Source organism: Felis catus, chromosome B4 (genome assembly GCF_018350175.1).
Source record: "Felis catus isolate Fca126 chromosome B4, F.catus_Fca126_mat1.0, whole genome shotgun sequence".
Classification (NCBI taxonomy): domain Eukaryota; kingdom Metazoa; phylum Chordata; class Mammalia; order Carnivora; family Felidae; genus Felis; species Felis catus.
Genome location: NC_058374.1, coordinates 34,860,744 through 34,880,379, shown reverse-complemented (window position 1 = coordinate 34,880,379; position 19,636 = coordinate 34,860,744). Strand labels below are relative to the sequence as shown.

General features: G+C 38.0%; 1 protein-coding gene across 11 annotated transcripts in view; it reads left to right on the top strand.

Moving 5' to 3' along the window:
• The window catches only part of BCL2L13 (BCL2 like 13), a 92,361-nt gene that overhangs the window by 9,221 nt on the left and 63,504 nt on the right, over positions 1 to 19,636 (top strand). For 6 of the 11 annotated variants that reach the window (XM_045061134.1, XM_045061132.1, XM_045061131.1 and 3 more), the window contains exon 2: positions 2,314 to 2,484. The exons of the other annotated variants lie outside the window; for them this stretch is intronic. In XM_045061134.1, coding sequence (XP_044917069.1) covers positions 2,364 to 2,484 — 121 coding nt within the window. In that variant the 5' untranslated portion in view covers positions 2,314 to 2,363. The remainder of the gene's footprint in view (positions 1 to 2,313; positions 2,485 to 19,636) is intronic. 11 annotated transcript variants of the gene reach the window in all.

The following is a 19,636-nucleotide window of genomic DNA, read 5'->3' as shown; positions in this document are numbered from 1 at the left end:
ACAACAACAAAAACAAGTACAGCACTGCTGCTAGTTAATCCCTGGCTGATAGGCCTCAGAAAACTTATTTTATCTCTATGGGTATCCCTTTTCATATTTTTAATTTTGAAATTCTGTCTTCTCACCATTAAATGGTAACAGTGTAAAAGTATGAAATATTTGGTAAAACACCAGGTAAGAACATAGTGGTTGTGGCTTTCATTTCTGTGAAGTAAAGTGTAACACTTTTTCCCTTTCTTTGGAGTATGTATTCGTAATTTTGAAATACCTTTTTGAAGTTCATAAACTTCTAAAGTTGAGCAGGGTAGTCCAAGGCTTGTTGTTTGAATTATTGTATGTTTTGGTATAATTTGGTAGCATTGTTCCCTGAAGATGGGAAACAATAGGGATTTTTAAATGTTGAACTAAGATTTCTTTTGACAGCCTAAGTGAATACTGATAATAGCAACCATAATTGCATTTTTTAAAGTTTATTTATTTTTGAGAGAGAGCACAAGCAAAGTGGGGGAGGGGCAGAGAGAAAGAAAATCCCAAGCAGGCTCTGTCCTGTAAGCACAGTTTCATCCCGTGAACCATGAGATCAGTACCTGAGCCAAAATCTAATCGGACGCTTAACTGACTGAGCCACCCAGGCACTCTCATTTTTTAAAGACCGTATTTAACCATTGAAAGCATGTTTGCTTTCATATGGTTTCATATGCTTTCATGAATGCTATGTTTCCTTTTTATCTCTTTATATAGTCACTGTTTTATTTTGTGTATCTCAAATCCTGCATGTATTTTTTCATCGTCAGTCTTGGACATTTCTCTTAGTTTGTTTATAGATCTTAAATTTTGTCAACGTTGCTTGTCTCTTTTTTTTTTTATATTTATTTATTTATTTTGAGAGAGTGTGTGAGCAGGAGAGGGGCAGAGAAAGAGAGGGAGAGAGAGAATCCCAAGCAGGCTCCTCACTGTCAGTGCAGAGCCCAATGTGGGGCTTGATCCCAGAAACTCTGATTGTGATCTGAGCTGAAGTCAAGAGTCAGACACTTAACCGACTGAGCCACCCAGGCTCACCCCCTGCCTGCCTCTGTCTTATATTGTTAGTTATCTGGACCTCTTTTTCTTTCCTTCCTTCCTTTTTTTTTTTTTTTTTTTTTAAGATTTTATTTATTTATTTATTTATTTATTTATTTATTTATTTATTTATTTATTTATTTTTCTTAGATTTTATTTAAATGAAATATTTTATTTTATTCTAAGTCATCTCTACACCCAACATGAGGCTCGAACGCACAACCTTGAGATCAAGAGTCGCATGCTCTGCCAACTGAGCCAACCAGGCACTCCTGAACCTCTTTTTCTTTTACTGAATATTTCTTGCGATCTTAAAGCAGTTAGTATTATTTAAGTAGAAAACAAAGTTATTTGCAAACTTCTTATTATAATTTTTTATTTGAAACAACTGTTACGGTACATGGTAGGTACAACAGCTACTAAGTCTGTGTGAAGAGGTAAAAGCTGTAGTTATATTAATTAGGGTACATGTTAATGAAGAGATTTCAGAACGAAGTGCCTTAAATAATAGTACAGAGGTGGTTGGTTCAGGCCGGCAGGGCGGTTCTGCTACACATTGTCATTCAAGAGCCCAGTTCCTTTTCTCTTTACCATCCCCTACGGTGGGGTCCTTGTTTGCATGTTAGAACGGGTATCTGCCGTATTCACATTCCAAACCATAGCAAGGAGGAAAGAGAAAGTAAGGAGAGACCCACAGATTGTACATATAACTTCTCATATTCCCCTCACTCAGGCTAATCATATGGCACATTAAGCTGCTAAGGAACTGGGAAATGTGGTCTGCAGTTGTGTGGCCATGTGTCTAACAAGACTAGGAGGGTTTATTTTTCTTTTAATTTTTTTTTTTTTACAATTTTATTTTTAAGTAATCTCCATACCCAACATGGGGTTCAATCTCACAACCCTGAGATAAAGAGTCAGTTCTACTGATTGAGCCAGCCAGGTGCCCCTGGGAGGTTTTATTATTAAAAAGAAATAAGAGAACATATATTGGGGTGGGGGAAGTGGGGACATAGCCAGTTTTTTTGCCACATAGGTGAAAACAGAGAAACTAGGGAGAGATAGATTTGCCTTTGATTTGAAATTTGAATTAATAAATTCCCACTTGTAAGTAAACTAAAGTTACAATTTTTAAAGATTACTGAGAAGAATAGTCAAATATTTATTTTGGTATCTAGTTGAATAATTGGAGTCCATGGGGAAATGTATAGCATGTAATAAACTTTAAACTGAAAAAATACTTTTATGTTTTAGGTTTTACACATCCATAAGTAGACCTTTTTGGAGCTCTGCCAGCAAACTCAATGGCGTCCTCTACTACTGTGCCTCTAGGATTTCACTATGAAACAAAGTATGTTGTTCTCAGCTACTTGGGACTCCTCTCTCAGGAGAAGCTGCAAGAGCAACATCTTTCCTCACCCCAAGGTATTATCTTTGGCTTATGATGGTTCTGTTGAGTACTAATAATTACTTCATATTTAAAAGTACATATATTTAAATAATTTATATCTGTGGTTATAAGATCAAACAATACTAATAATTTTTTTAAAGAATAAACCCTTATCCCATCCCTTCCCACCCCCTGATCCATTCTCAGAAAAGACTTTTAATGCTTTTTAAGAGCATGATAATGTAAATGACTGCTGTTGGTACATGTGAAAATGTACTAAGTACCTGTAAATGAACAGAAATCTACCCTTCTTTAGAGATTTTATACTTAACAAGACATAGATTAGAATTACACAATTATGTTAAAACTTTTAATATAGTTGTTTCTTGAATTGACTTTTTTCAAGGATATTAGTTTTTAAAAAATTTTTATTTTTAAAATAGTTAGCATATAGTGCAACAATTATTTCAGCAGTAGATTCCTTAATGCCCCTTACCCATTTAGTCCATCCCCCCTCCCACAACCCCTCCAGTAACCTTTTGTTTGCTTTCCATATTTAAGAGTCTTTTATGTTTTGTCCCCTCCCTGTTTTTATATATTTTTGCTTCCCTTCCCTTGTTTTCATCTGTTCTGTGTCTTAAAGTCCTCATATGAGTGAAGTCATATAATAGTTGTCTTTCTCTGACTAATTTCGCTTAGCATAATACCCTCTAGTTCCATTCACGTAGTTACAAATGGTAAGATTTCATTCTTTTTGATTGCCGAGTAATATTCCGTTGTATATATATACCACATCTTCTTTATCCATTCATCCATCAGTGGACATTTGGGCTCTTTCTATACTTTGGCTATTGTTGATAGTGCTGCCCTAAACATTGGGGTGCATGTGCCCTTTCAAAACAGCATACCTGTATCCCTTGGATAAATACCTAATAGTGCAGTTGCTGGGTTGTAGGGTAGTTCTATTTGTAATTTTTTGAGGAACCTCCATATTGTTTTCCAGAGTGACTGCACCAGTTTGCATTCCCACCAGCAGGGCAAAAGAGATCCTTTTTCTCTGCATTCTTGCCAACATCTGTTGTTGCCTCAGTTGTTAATGTTAGCCATTCTAACACGTGTGAGGTGGTATCTCATTTTGGTTTTGATTTGTATTTCCCTGATGATGAGTGAAGTTGAGCATTTTTTCATGTGTCGGTTGGCCATCTGGTTGTCTTCTTTGCAAAAGTGTCTATTCATGTCTTTGCCTTTTTTTTTCCACTGGATTATTTATTTTTTGGGTGTTGGATTTGATTAAGTTCTTTATAGATTTTGGATACCAACCCTTTATTTGATGTGTCGTTTGCAAATATCTTCTCCCATTCCATCAGTTGCCTTTTAGTTTTGCTGATTGTTTCCTTTGCTGTGTAAAAGCTTTTTATTTTGATGAGGTCCCGATAGTTCATTTTTCCTTTTGTTTCCCTTGCCTCAGGAGACATATTGAGTAAGAAGTTGCTGTGGCCAAGGTCAAAGAGGTTTTTGCCTGCTTTCTCGATGGCTTCCTGTCTTGTACTTAGGTCTTTCATCTGTTTTGAGTTTATTTTTGTGTATGGTGTAAGAAAGTGGTCCAGGTTCATTTTTCTGCATGTCGCTGTCCAGTTTTCCCAGTACCACTTGCTGAAGAAACTGTCTTTATTCCACTGGATATTCCTTCCTGCTTTGTCAAAGATTAGTTGGTCATACGTCTGTGGGTCTGTTTCTGGGTTCTCTATTCTGTTCCATTGATCTGAGTGTCTGTTTTTGTGCCCTCAAGGATATTAGATTTAAACAATAGATTTATGTATCTGATAGGCTTAAGAGAGTTTTTAGCATAATTCTTTGTATTGTGAAGTTGTATGTATTCTTCTGTAAATAGTTTACCAAATGAAGCTTAAAACAGTTACCGGAGTCTAAATTAGCCTTCTTCATAAGATATAACATCATCATAAATGTTCTTTTTTTTTAAATTTTTTAACGTTTATTATATATTTTTAAGAGAGAGAGAGACAGAACACAAGCAGAGGAAGGCAGAGAGAGAGGGAGACACAGAATCTGAGGCAGGCTTCAGGCTCTGAGCTGTCAGCACAGAGCCTGACGCAGGGCTCGAACTCACAAACAATGAGATCATGACCTGAGCCGAAGTTGGATGCTTAACCGACTGAGCCACCCGGGCACCCCATAAATGTTACTTTCTTTTTTTTTTTTTAAATTTTTTAACGTTTATTTTTTATTATTGAGAGACAGAGAGACACAGACTATGAGCAGGGGAGGGGTAGAGAGAGGGGGAGAACAGAATCTGAAGTAGGCTCCAGGCTCTGAGCTGTCAGCACAGAGTCCGATGCGGGGCTCAAACTCACAAACTGCGAGATCATGACCCGAGCTGAAGTCAGTTGCCTAAGCAACTGAGCCACCCAGGTGCCCCTAAATGTTCTTTTTTAAAAAAATATTTATTTATTTTGAGTGAGAGTGTTCGCACGAGTAGGGCAGGGGCAGAGAGAGGGAGAAAGAGAATCCCAAACAGGCTCCACCTTGTCAGCACACGGTAGGATTCGAATTCACAAACTGTGACATCATTTCCTGAGCCAATATCGAGTCACCACTTAACTGACCGAACCACCCAGGTATCCCAACAGGTTTCTGTTTTAACAAAATTGCATCAAAATAACTTTAAAAACTCCTAAAAGAAAATGCAATACCAACTATTTAATTTATAATTTATAACCAAAGTCACACAGTAACTCTTTTACTTTCTTATTTTCTATTTAAAAAAATTTTTTTTACGTTTATTTACTTATTTGAGAGAGACAGAGACAGCACAAGCAGGGGTGGAGCAGAGAGAGATGGAGAGAGAAACCCAAGCAGGCTGCATGCTGTCAGCTTAGAGCCCGATATGGGGCTCGAACCCGTATCGTGAGATTGTGACCTGAGCCGGAACCAAGAGTCAGATGCTCAACCCACTGAGCCACCCAGGCACCCCTAATTTTTTTTAATGTTTATTTTTGAGGGAAAGAGACAGAGCGTGGGTGGGGAGGGTCAGAGAGAGGGAGAGACACAGAATCTGAAGCAGGCTCCATGCTCTAGCCCACTTCCAGTTCTGTGTCTCCCTCTCTCTCTGCCCCTCCCCCACTCAATGCTCTCTTTCTCAAAAATAAAAAGTAAACATTAAAAAAAAGAAATTTTAACTTAAAATGTTAATGGATATACATTTATTTAGCAATTTTGGTGAAAGGTCATGTCTTTTTAAAAAAAATATGTGTTTGTTGATGTCCATGTCATCTTTCTAGCATAAATCATTTCTATTACCTATATTTTCCAATTTGTTTAAAGCTGAGTTAGAACATAAAGACACTTATAAAACAGTATGAAGAGTCATTCTAGATTTTTATGATTTCCTCCCAATCTTTTACAGTTGTTTCTGTCACACCAATTTGATATAGTATTTAAAAAAAAAATTTTTTTTTTAGTGTTTATTTTTGAGAGAGAGAGAGAGAGAGCCAGAGTGCAAGCTGGGGAGGGGCAGAGAGAGAGGGAGACACAGAATCCGAAGCAGGTTCCAGGCTCTGAGCTGTCAGTACAGAGCCAGATGTGGGGCTCGAAACTACAGGCTGTGAGATCATGACCTGAGCTGAAGTTGGACGCTTAACTGACTTAGCCACCCAGGCGCCCATAGTTTTGTTTTTTTTTAATGTTTATTTATTTTTGAGAAAGAGAGCGAGAACTAGTGCATGCGAGTGGGAGGGGACAGAAAGAGAGGGGAACAGAGGATCTGAAGTGGGCTCTGCTCTGACAGCAGAGAGCCAGATTCAGGGCTTGACCTCAAAACTGTGAGATCATAACCTCAGCCAAAATCAGGAGTCGGTCATTTAAGTGATTGAGCCACCCAGGCACTCTGATACAGTATTTTTATTTTTTTAAATTTTTTTAATTTTAAATTAATTCTATTATTATTATTAAAATTTTTTTTAATGTTTATTTTTTGAGAGAGAGTGAAACAGAGCATGAGTGGGGGAGGGCTAGATAGAGGGAGACACAGAATCTGAAGCAGGCTCCAGGCTCTGAGCTGTCAGCACAGAGCCTGATGCAGGGCTCAAACCCACAAGCCGTGAGATCAGGACCTGAGCTGAAGTCGGACGCTTAACTGACTGAGCCACCCAGGTGCCCCTAATACGGTATTTTTAAAGCAACTTTATAAAATATTTAATTTAGAGAAGTGTCAAGTCTCTTTGCACAATCATATTAGTAATGTCTGTGATTTTAAATAAATTGTACAATTTAAGTGACAAGTACAACTTTCATAAATAGATCAGGAGAAAATAGCTGATTCTTGGTAAGCATATAACTTACATGTGCTAGAAAGTAGTCTGCTAGCTGTATGTGTTCAGCTTGCAGCGGGCATATTCAGTATATTTTATAGTGAAATCGTAATGGGTTACTTAATTCACCAAATCACTTCAGTAGAGGTTAGTTAAGAATGCTTTAGGGGCTCCTGGGTGGCCCATCGGTTAAGTGACTGGCTTCGACTCAGGTCATGATCTCATGGTCCATGGGTTTGAGCCCCGTGTCAGGCTCTGTGCTGACGGCTCAGAGCCTGGAGCCTGCTTCAGATTCTGTGTCTCCTTCTCTCTTTGCCCCTCCCCCGCTTGTGCTCTGTCTTACTCTGTCTCTCAAAAATAAATAAATGTAAAAAAAAAATTAAAAAGAATGCTTTTATATATTGCTTTTTTTCATTTATTTACTTTTGCTAAATCATCTAGAGTCAAACTATTGGATCAAGGAATAACAATATTTTTATAAGGAGTTTGTCATTTAAAATAAATATGTGGCTTCTAAATTGTCATACCATATAGTATAACTTTTTAAGTTTTTACACATTGTTTTAAAAACTAGTTATAACTTCTGAAAGTGCTGGATTCCATTGTTTTAAGACTTAGGTGTCTAGACTCAGTGAACATATACCATAATAGACATACAGGGAATCCAACCAAGTAGTTGTGTTGATAGTGATTAATGCATACGTTGTTAGCACACCTGAGGTAGGAATTGTATCAGGAACAACATTTTGCTTTGGGAGGAAGATTCTGGGGATTAATTTTATGGAACACATGTGGTTTTTATACTTCAGTCTCCTAGAACTTCATAGATGCCAAAGTGGACATCAAGACCCAGTGAATAAGAGTGAGACCATGTATTACTGCCCTAGCCTAACAAACACCAAGAATGTTACATGATAACACTGGTTCACCCTGCCTCGATCTACCAAGGGGTAATGTGATGAGCCCACTTGATGGCATTTTATGTAGTGGGTTGTACTGCAGCTGAGGTACCCAGTACTAAGGGCTTAGCACCTTTTGTAGCAAGCCAGTTACCTATTTCAGAGAGTGAACAGTCACTTTGTGGTCATTTTGACCTATCTAATTGTCTTCATTACTAGTTATAAAAATGGCTTAGAGTCAGAGGACAGTTAGGTCTTCAGTTTGTCATACTCAGTAAGGACATACAGGGATCCTTGGGATTCATTGCAGGCTATTGCAATCTACCCTTGAAAATTAGATGCAGTGACATTCAGTGAAATCCATTTAGTTTGTCTTGTATAACACTAGATTAAGGCTATTCTTTTTTTTTTTAATTTTTTAAAGTATTTATTCATTTTTGAGAGACAGAGCATGAGTGGGGGAGGGGCAGAGAGAGAGAGGGAGGAGACACAGAATCTGAAGCAGGCTCCAGGCTCCAAGCTATCATCACAGAGCCCAGCGCAGGGCCCGAATTTATAGATGGCGAGATCGTGACCTGAGCTGAAGTTGGTCACCTAACCGGCTGAGCCACCAAGGTGCCCCTAGATTAAGGCTATTCTGAACAGGATCCCAATTAGCAGGATGAAGGCATTCTGCAATGTGGATCTCAGCTATCCACCTCAGGATCCCAGATTCAGCCAAGTGAGTAAGTCTCAGAAGGGACTAGTAGGTGTCTTCAGAGTTCAGATTAGTTTCCTTTCCTTAGCATGTATGGCTTGTTCCACTTAACCAGTAGTATTAATCCAACTCAGTAGGAGGTATTGGCCAGAATGTAGTCCAAGGCCAGTCTTCTACCCATTATAATCCAAGCAAGGACATTTAGACCTATCTGCTGATGTGCTAGGGCTTGTGCCATTGCATTGGCTGTGGTAGCTAGGTTAAGGACAGGTGACTGACCATTTTATTAAATTAATTAATTCATTTTTAAATTTACATCCAACTTAGTTAACATATGGTATAATAATGATTTCAAGAGTAGAATTTAGTGATTCATCACTTACATAAAACACCCAGTGCTCATCCCAACAAGTGTCCTCTTTAATTACCTTTGCCCATTTAGCACATCCCCCCACCCAAAATCCCTCCAGCAACCCTCAGTTTATTCTTTGTATTTAAGAGCCTCTTATGGTTTGTTCTTCTCCCTGTTTTTGTATTATTTTTGCTTCTCTTCCCTTATGTTCATCTGTTTTGTATCTTAAATTCCATAGTCGGACGCTTAACCGACTGAGCCACCCAGGCACCCCTGCCATGTCTTCTTTATCCATTCATCAGTCAGTGGACATTTGGGCTCTTTCTGTACTTTGGCTATTGCTGGTAGTGCTGCCATAAGCACTGGGGTGCATGTGCTCCTTCGAATCAGCATTTTTGTATCCTTTGGATAAATACCTCGCAGTGCAATTGCTGGGTTTTAGGGTAGTTCTATTTTTAATTTTTTGAGGAACTTCCATACTATTTTCCAGAGTGGCTGCACCAGTTTGCATTCCCACCAGCGCAAAAGGGTTCCTTTTTCTCTACATCCTCGCCAACATCTGTTGTTGCCTGAATTGTTAATTTTAGCCATTCTGACAGGTATGAGGTGGTATCTCATTGTGGTTTGATTTGTATATGCCTGATGATGAGTGATGTTGAGCATCTTTTCATGTGTCTTAGCCATCTGTATGTCTTCTTTGGAAAAATGTCCATTCGTGTCTTTTGCCCATTTCTTCACTAGATTATTTGTTTTTTTGGGGGGTGTTGAGTTTGAAAAGTTCTTTATAGATTCTGGATACTAACCCTTTATCTGTCATTTGCCACTATCTTCTCCCATTCTGTCAGTTCCCTTTTAGTTTGACGATTGTTTCCTTTGCTGTATAAAAGCTTTTTATCTTGATGAGGTCCCGACAGTTAGTTTTTGCTTTTGTTTCCCTCGCCTCCTCCTCCGGAGACATGTCAAGTAAGAAGTTGCTGCGGCTAAGGTCAAAGAGGTTGTTGCCTGCTTTCTTCTTTAGGATTTTGATGGCTTCCTGTCTTACATGTAGGTCTTTCATCCATTTTGAGTTTATTTTTGTGTATGGTGTAAGAAAGTGGTCCAGGTTCAATTCTTCTACATATCACTGTCCATTTTTCCCAGCCACCATTTGCTGAAGAGACTGTCTTTTTTCCATTGGATATTCTTTCCTGCTTTGTCGAAGTTTAGTTGGCCATATGTTTGTGGGTCAATTTCTGGGTTCTCTATTTTGTTCCATTGATCTATGTATTTTTGTGCCAGTACCATACTGTCTTGATGATTACCACTTTGTAATACAGCTTGAAGTCTGGAATTGTGATACCTCCAGCTTTGGTTTTCTTTTTCAGGATTACTTTGGCTATTCAGGGTCTTTTCTGGTTCCATACAAATTTTAAGAATGTTTGTTCTAGCTCTGTGAAGAAAGCTGGGGTTATTTTGATAGGGATTGCATAGAATATGTAGATTGCTTTGGGAGGTATCTACCAGGTTACAGATTGTTACTTGTGGGGCATGAACTCCGTTATCAGGGAACAATACTTGCTCTGTTGTATGGAACCAGGAGTGAGTGTATCTCTCTGTAGGACAGACTTCTTTCCCTGGGGACCCAACAAGGAGAATGTAGTCCAAGGGGTAGTGTCACTGACTCTTAGGAACATTGTCTAGGGCAGTGTTGGCAAACGGTAGGCCTTGTAATTTTAGATTCAGTTATTAAGAAACATTTTTTACGTCTGCAGTGAAAGGTAATTTCTATAGCTATTTGTTATTTGATAATAGTGGTTGGGCGTGGCTCTTCTTGTTCAGAAAAATTTCAGTCTCATTCTTGAGCTCAAAAAATTGCAGTGAAACACTTCCACTGCTTAGCATTGAACTGCTGTGTGGTAGGGTAGGTCAGAACATTCAGCTTCTATTTCTGACAAAAATTCATGAAACTGACAGTAATTAAGTCCACAACAGCAAATGAAGTTCACTGTTGAAACTCCCGGTTCATTAACATGAGATAGATTCTGATATTTTCCAGAGTACCTACTGATGAACACTACTGTGAATAACCATAGGTTTTAAATACTTTACATTTTGATAATCTGTCAAACTAATTTTGTCAAACTAATAAGACTTTTTCTGCTCCACACATATTTTGCCATTATCAGTAACATATCTTAGCAGATTCCACTTTGCATTGTAGTGAATTAGTGTTTTCTCAATTTCTTTGAAAATATTCTCACCCATAATTATTTTGTGTAGGCTATGCCAGTTCTTTAGTCACTTCAAACTCGTCATTGACTCCTTGAATAAACAACAGCTGAGCAGTGCATCAAGAGCCAAAGAAAACCACTCAAAATTGTTTGCCTTGTATTTCAATTGACTGTTGATGTTGTTCCTATTGTCCCCAACTCCTTGAGCAACTATTCTCTCCAAAAGGCTAATCTTGAACTTTTGTCTTTCTGACATGCTTCTTCAGCTGCTTCAGGAGAATACAGATTAATTAACTCAACATCTGGAAATGGCTTTCCTTATTGGATTAACCACTGAGCCACTTAGAAACTTACTTTGGGTGCAGCCTCATTTTCATTTTTATTAAATTCATAAAAATTTTAATTTTAATTTTATTGAATTCATAAAAATAGGAATTTTATGAAAATTTCATTTTTCATGTTTTATTTCATTTATTATTTTTATGAAGAAATTGTACAATGAAAAGTTCCATTTTAAATTCTTTTCTTTCTTTTTTTTTTTTGAGAAAGAGAGTAGGGAAGGGGTGGGGGGGAGAGAGAGAGAGAGAGAGAGAGAGAGAGAGAGAGAGAGAGAGAGGGAGAGAGAGAGAGAGAGAGAGAGAGAGAGAGAGAGAGAGAATCTCAAGTGGATTCCATGCCGAGCAGGGAGCCTGACGCAGGACTCAATCCTACAACCGTGAGATCATGACCTGAGCCGAAATTGAGAGACGCCAGCTCAACTAATTGAGCCACCCAGGTGCCCCTCCATTTTAAATTAAAAATTTTCCATTTAAAATTTTCTATTTAAAATTTTCTAATATTCCTGACTTGCTTTCCTGTGAGTTGGGAATACTCTGATGGTGCTATTTTATTTTATTTTATTTTATTTTATTTTATTTTATTTTATTTTTTTGATGAGTGCTTTATAGTCTGGTAATATCAGTGTATGTGGTGTGCTTCTAGCACAGCTATAATGCCACTGCATAATAAGCACAATACTTTGCCGCCTAATTTGATAACAAGGTAATGTATATTCCATTGTGTCTTAAGAGTAAGTAGGATATTCAAAGCCCACTTTTCAATTTGTTTTGTTTTGACATGATGGGTATGCATAGGTAAAATAAAAGTTGTGGTATGGCAGTATGCATGGTGATTGACATGCTGTGTAGTTATAACTGTCACTGCAGTATGTAGTGTGCTGAGCAACAGTGTGAAGCTGCGAGAGCGCCACACACAGGCTTTGGTACAACCATTCATTGCCGCTGTTGTAGCATGAAACAACTGGCTGTATTCCAGTTAAATTTTACTTGTAGGCACTGTAATTTTTATGTCACGAAATAGTAATCTTTTTATTTTTTTCAACCATTTAAAAATGGCCTGTAGAAAAATATGCAGTGGGCCAGATTTGGCCCATGGGTTATAGTTTGCTGACACTTGTTATCAGTGCAGGGAACCTTATTTTACTCATTACTGTTGAGGAGTGCATTCCATTTATGCACAAAACTAAATGATGTTAGTGTTAAGTCCAAGTCTGTCTCCTTGTCACTTCCAATCTTTAATTGTATTTCTTTTTTTATTAAAATGTTTTTAATATATGTGAAAGTATTTGGAAAAGTAAAAGAATAAAAGGCAGTAAGAAAAAAAATCCTATAATCCAATAATTAAAATAACATTTTTTTCTCTACTTATATAGGAACATGTAAATTTGAATTTATGGTTTATAAAAATGAAGTAATACCTGTGCCATTTGATAACATTTTAAAAATTAACAACATTTTTGAACATCTATCCATGTCAGTAATTAAATATCTGTAGTCTCCTGCTGTGGGACATGTAAGGTGTTCATCAGCCTTCTTTGGAATGGGTGAATGACAGTCCTTCAGTTAGCCCACAAATTCCTTAAAACTTGTCTTTTTCAGTTTCTAGTTTCATTTACTTTTCTAAAACCTTCTTCTGATTAGTGATAGCCGGATAGGTCTAGAAAAATACTAATTAATAGAACTTTGGGCAGTTTTGAGCATGTTGTGTATGTGCCCTGTCCAATATTGTAGTCACAAGTCATATGAGATAGTTGAATGCTTGAAGTATGACTAGTGTGACTAAGGAACTGAATTTTTAATTTTATTTAATTTTTATTTAAACTTAAAAAGTTGCATGTGGCTAGTGACGTGTAATATTAGACACTCAGGTCTAGAACTCAGGTTTTTATTTTCCCTTCTAAGCCAACCCCTGTTTTTACAATAATTTGTTCACAATACCACCTGCTACCCAGGCTTGAAACATAGGAGTCATCCTTTAGCTTTTTTCTCTGCCTCCTGCCCTCTCCCTTCCTCCCTCCTTTCCTTCTTTCCTTCCTTTCTTTTTTAGTAAGCTCTACACCCAGCACGGGGCTTGAACTCACCACCCTGAGATTAAGAGTCACATGCTCTACTGACTGAGTCAGCCAGGCACCTCTCCTGCCCTCTTTCTTTGTCAGCTGTTACTAACTGTCCCAATTTTGTGCTGATTCTCCCATTATCCTACAGGTCCTGCCTCAAGTTATTGCAAATATATCCTGATTTTTCTCCTTCATGTTATGTCTTCTCCATTATTCATTTTGCATGCTACAAGCCCATATTGAACTTCCTCACATTGCCCCTTACATTGGGAACCCACAGTTGCTCCCTTTCCCTTAAGGCTACTTTATAAAACTTTCATTGGTTTCTATGATTTGGTCATCACCTATTACATCTTATGTCTCTTACTGTCTTATTTGTTTATTTAATTTTATTTGAGAGAGAGAGAGAGTGTGCGAGTGTGGGAGAGGGGCAAAAGGAGAGAGAGAGAGAGAGAGAGAGAGAGAGAGAGAGAGAGAGAGAGAGAGAAAATCCTACGCAGGCTCCATGCTCAGCATGGAGCCTGATGTGGGGCTCGATCCCACAAGCCCGGGATCATGACCTCAACTGAAATCAAGAGTCAGAGGCTAACCAACTGAGCCACCCAGGTGCTTGATTGATTGATTGATTGATTGATTGATTGATTTTAAAGATTTTATTTGGAAATAATCTCTACGTCCAACGTGTGGCTTGAACTCACAACCTTGAAATCAAGAGTCTCGTGCTGAACTGACTGACCTAGCCAGGTGCCCCTGTTTGGTATTTTAAACAAACCATGCTTGGGACACCTGGGTGGCTCAGTTGGTTAAACGTCTGACTTCGGCTCAGGTCATGACTTCAGGGTTTGTGGGTTTGAGCCCCATGTCAGGCACTGTACTGACATCTCACAACCTGGAGCCTGCTTCGGATTCTGTGCCTCCCTCTCTTTCTGTCCCTCCCCCCCGCTCATTCTCTCTATCCCTCTCTATCTCTTTCTCTCTTTTTCAAAAATAAATAAACTTAAAAAAATAAATAAACAAACTATGCTTATTCCTGTCTGGATTTTTTCACTCAAACTGAGCTGCTCTGGAATGGTAGATTCCTGTGATAGTGATTACTAATGTTCACCCGTATCTTATTCTTATCTCCTTGCTAGACCCAGGGAAAAATTGCATTTAGGCAGAGCCATATAGACTAGTCATAGCCAAAGGAATTTGAGTAGTATGATTTGTGTCACTTCTAGGCTGTAGCATTTAAGAACCAATATGCCTTTCTCCCTTGCTTTGTGGGAGTGTGTAGATGTAGGAGAGATCATATGTTCCAAATGGCATTGTTATAGTAGGGCAGAGCTACCAGCAATAAGGGTTGCTAAGTGACTACATGGAGCATGTCTTCCAGTTCCCTAAGTTAGATATGTAACATGGGAGGGAGAGAGTGGACTTTTGAGTTAAGTTGCTGAAATTTCTGGCTTCATTTATTACATAGCACAGACTAGCCTGTCCTAATTAACATGTTTCCCAAATATACATATTAAATTAATCAAGTGTCCAGTTTGCCCAGGATTGAAAATTGGGAAGGTCCTGGACCAACTGGCATCCTAATACATACACACTTCCCCACCTATTCAAATTCCACTTGTTTATGTTATTTCCCATTTAAAAACATTTTATTTACTTAAAAAAAAATTTTTTTTTAATTTTAGAGAGTGTGTGCAAGTGGGGGAAAGGGATGGTGGGAAAGAGAGAGAGATTCTTAAGCAGGTTCCACACTGAGCTTTGGATTGACACAGGGCTCTATCCCATGACCCTGGGATCATGATCTGAACCGAAATCAAGAGTCGGACGCTCAACTGACTGAGCCACACAAGCGCCCCTATTTTTCAATTGTAACAGACTCTATGCTCAACAAAACCCAGGATTTTTCACCTCCGGTGGTTGACTAAATTTGTAAGAACTCTAATGATTACATGTGCCTGTATTGGTCAGTTCTTTTTCATGCTTGAGCATAGAATTTTTTCCAACTGAGCACTGTAGGATTTGAGGAGTTTACCTGCTTTACTGTTTTCGTTTCATTTTGTTTTTGAAACTTGGTTGTTACCATTATATTATTTTCTTGTAAGCCTGAGTACAGAGTATTTATACTTAAATTTAAAAATATGCAGGCTAACTTTTTAGAGGAAAAAATTAAGTTCTTGTTGCTGTCTTTGCTGCTTTGCTATCCTATTTGTTATCTAAAATGTGATGTATGGTTTACTCTCATGACATGCTATTATACATAGGGTCTGCTGTAGCATCCATTGGTATAATGTGGGTAGAGTAGGGTTGGTTTCAAGTTCATAAAGCAGTTAAGGGTGAGAAGGAGAGGCTAAGGGAAGTGACCCAATTCATGACCCAAGATTTCTGTTAAATTGAACGTTTTTCATTTTTTCCTGACTCATGTGCTGGTTATAGACTTTTCCATAAATAGTTAACTCTACACTTTTTCAGAACTAGCCAACTCTTTCAGTGTTAGTTTGTGCTGAATATAGTCAACCCTGTTCTGAATTATGTATTCTGACTGGTAGAAGTCCTGCTGACTTGTGTATTTGATGTCAAATAATAATTTCTGTTATACACAATTTTGTGATTATTAATATAGAGAACTTTGATGCTGAAGTAATTAGCATGGATTTATTAATAAGACATTTCTTTCTTAGGTTAGAAAGGAGAGTAAGTTCCTGTATCTTAATTAGTTATGTGACTATCAAACACATGTAGTTGTGATACTGGTTTGTTATTCATCCAACCATTCAAACAGTAACTTCCCATTTTCCCCTCTTCCTTTCAGCCCCAGGCAACCACTATTCTACTGCATGTCTCTATGAATTTAACTATTCTAGGCATCTCATTTGAGTGCAATCAAACATTTATCCTTTTGTGTCTGATTTATTTCACTTAGCATAATGTCTTCAGGGTTCATCCATGCTGTCGCATGTGTCAGAATTTCCTTCCTTTTATTTTTAAGTAATCTCTATGCTCAACCCGGGGCTTGAACTCATGACCCTGAGATCAAGAGTTGTATGCTTTACTGACTGAGCCAGCTGGCACCCCTCATTCCTTTTTTTTTTTTTTTTTTTTTTTAGAAAAACTTTTTAAACTGTAAAATTTTTCTTTAATTTTTATTTTTTAGAGAGAGAGAGTGCACAAGCAGGGGAGTGGGGCAGAGGGAAAGAGAGAGGGAATCTTAAGTGGGCTCCATGCTCACCTCGGAGTCAGACATGGGGCTCAACCCCATGACCCTGGGATCATGATGTGACCTGAAATCAAGGGTCGGATGCTCTACTACCCAGGCGCGCTCGATTCCTTTTTTTAAAGCTGAATAATATTCTAATGTATGCATGTAGCATATTTTGCTTATGCATTCATCTGTTGATGGACATTTGGGTTATTTCTCCCTTTTGGCTATTGTGAATAATGCTATCAACATTGGTGTTACAAATATCTGTTTGAGTCTCTGCTTTCAGGTATTTTTTGGTATATGCTCAGGTATAGATTTGCTGGATCACATGGTAATTCTGTTTAATTTTCTGAGGAACTGCCTTACTTTTTTCCACAGTAGCTGTATCATTTTATATTCCCATCAGTAATACACAGGGGTTCCAATTTCTCCACATCCTCACCAATACTTGTTTTCTGGGTTTGTTTTTGTTTTTTGTTGTTTTTGTTTTGTTTTTTATAATAGCCATCCTAATGGGTGTGAAGTGTGGTGTCTCATTGTGGTAACTCATTTCTTTTATTGCTGAATAATATTTCATTGTATGGATATACCATAGTTTATTTCTCCATTCACCTGTTGAAGAACATTTTCATTGCTTCCAAGTTTTGACAGTTACGAATAAAACTATTTTAAACATTCATATGCAAGTTTTGTGTAGATGTAAGTTTTCACCTCATTTGGGTAAATACCAAGAAGCATGATTGCTAGATCATATGGTAAGAGTATACTTAGTTTTGTAATAAACTACCAAGCTGTCTTCCACAGTAGTTGTATCATTTTGCATTTCCACCAGCAATGAATGGAGGTTCCCCTTTCTAAATTCTACATCTTTGCCAAACTTGCTATTATTTCTATTTAAAAAAAAATATTTTAATTTATTTGAGAGAGACAGAGTGCATGGGGGAGAGGGACAGAAGGAGAGAGACAGAGACACAGAGAGAGAGAGAATCTCAAGCAGGCTCCATGCTTAGCACAGAGCTTGATGTACGGTTCAATCCCATAATCCTGGATCATGACCTAAGCAAAATCAAGAGTTGGATGCTTAATGGACTAATCCACCCAGGTGCCCTATCATTGCTATTTTTGATTATAGCTACCCTGGTGGGTATGCAGTGGTATCTCACTAAGGTTTTATTTTCCCTCATTTTTTTTTAAGTTTTTTTTTTTTTTTTTTTTTAAGTTTATTTATCTTGAGAGAGAGAGAGAGAGAGAAGCAGAGGGAGAGAGAGAGAATCCCAAACAGGCTCTGCACTGTCAGCACGGAGCCCAATGTGGGGCTCAAACTCATGAACCGTGAGATCTTGACCTGAGCTGACATCAAGAGTCAAATGCTTAACCAACTGAGCCACCCAGGTGTCCCTCCCTATGACTTTAATTTGCATTTCCCTAATTGCTAATGATGTTGAACATCTTTTCATGTGTTTATTGGTCATTTGTATATCTTTAGAGAAATGTCTGTTAATATCCTTTGCCCATTTTTTGATTGGGTTATTTGTCTCTGTGTTATTGAGTTGTAAGGATTCTATATATATTTTAGATACCAGACCCTTATCAGATATATGATTTCCAGATATTTTCTTCCATTCTGTGGTTTGTATTGATAGTGTACTTTTTTGTAATGTTTATTTTTAAGAGAGTATGTGTGTCCACGAATGGGGGAGGGGCAGAGAGAGAGAGAGGTAGAGAGAGAATCCCAAGCAGGTTCCATGCTGAGTGTGGAGCCTGACCTCATAACCCTGAGATCATGACCTGAGCTGAAATCAAGAGTTGGACACTCAACCAACTGACCAACCTAGGCGCCATGGTATTATACTTTGATATACAGAAGTGTGTAATTTTTATGAAGACCAGTTTATCTGTGTTTGATATGTTTTTAGTGTCTAAGGAATCATTCCATAATCCAGGGCTGTGCACATTTTCACCTACGTTTTCTTTTAAGAGTTCTATAGTTTTGGGGCACCTGGGTGTCTTAGTTGGCTAAGTGTTGGACTTCAACTCAGGTCATAATCTCAGGGTTGTGGAGTCAAGATCATGACCTGAGATGAAGTACTATGCTTAACCGATTGAGCCATCCAGGAGTCCCTGAAGGTTTGTTTTTTTTGTTTTTGTTTTTTTTTAATGTTTATTTATTTTTGAGAGAGAGAGATTGCCAGGGAGGGGCAGAGAGAGAGGGAAACAGTCTCTGTGCTGTCAGTGAAGAGCCCATTGCAGGGCTCAAACCCACAAACTGTGAGATCATGACCTGAGCTAAAGTCGAATGCTCAAATGACTGACCCATCCAGGCACCTGATAGTTTTAGCTTTTAAATTTAGATCTTTGATGGATGCCTGGCTGGCTTGGTTGGTGGAGGGTGTGACTCTTGATCTTGGGGTTATGGGTTTGAGTCCTACGTGGTGTGTAGAGATTACTTTAAAAAAAATTAAAATCTTCAAAACAATTTAGATCTTTTATCCATTTTGAATTAATTTTTGTATTTGCTGTGAAGTAGGGGTACAGATTCATTATTTTGCATGGGAAAATCTAGTTTTCCCAGCACTATTTGTTGAAAAGGTTCTTCTTCTGTTGAATGGTCTTCGTACCCTTCTCAAAAATCAGTTGACCTTAAATATATGTATTTATTTCTGGACCCTTAATTAGGTTCCATTGCTCTATTTGTCCTTATTCCATAACCACCCTATCTTGATTACTGTAGCTTTATTTATAGTAAGTTTTGAAATTGTGAAGTTTGAGTCCTCCAACTTCATTCTTTTTCAAAATTGCTTGGACTATTTTGTGTCTGTTGCAATTCTCTATGAATTTTAGGATTGTCTTGTCCATTTCTGGAAAAAGAGAAGTTGGAAATTTGTTTTAAGATTTTATTTTTAAATAATCTCTATACCCAGAGTGGGGCTCAAACTTACAACTTTCAAGGTTGAGTCACGTGCTGTACTGACTGAACCTGCCAGGCACCCTGCAGTTGGAATTTTGATAGGGATTGCATTGAATCTGTGGATCAGTTTGGAGACTGTTGCCATCTCAAATCAACTTTTTTAAGACAGATTTTCATAATCCCATCCCAAATTTTGACTCACAGT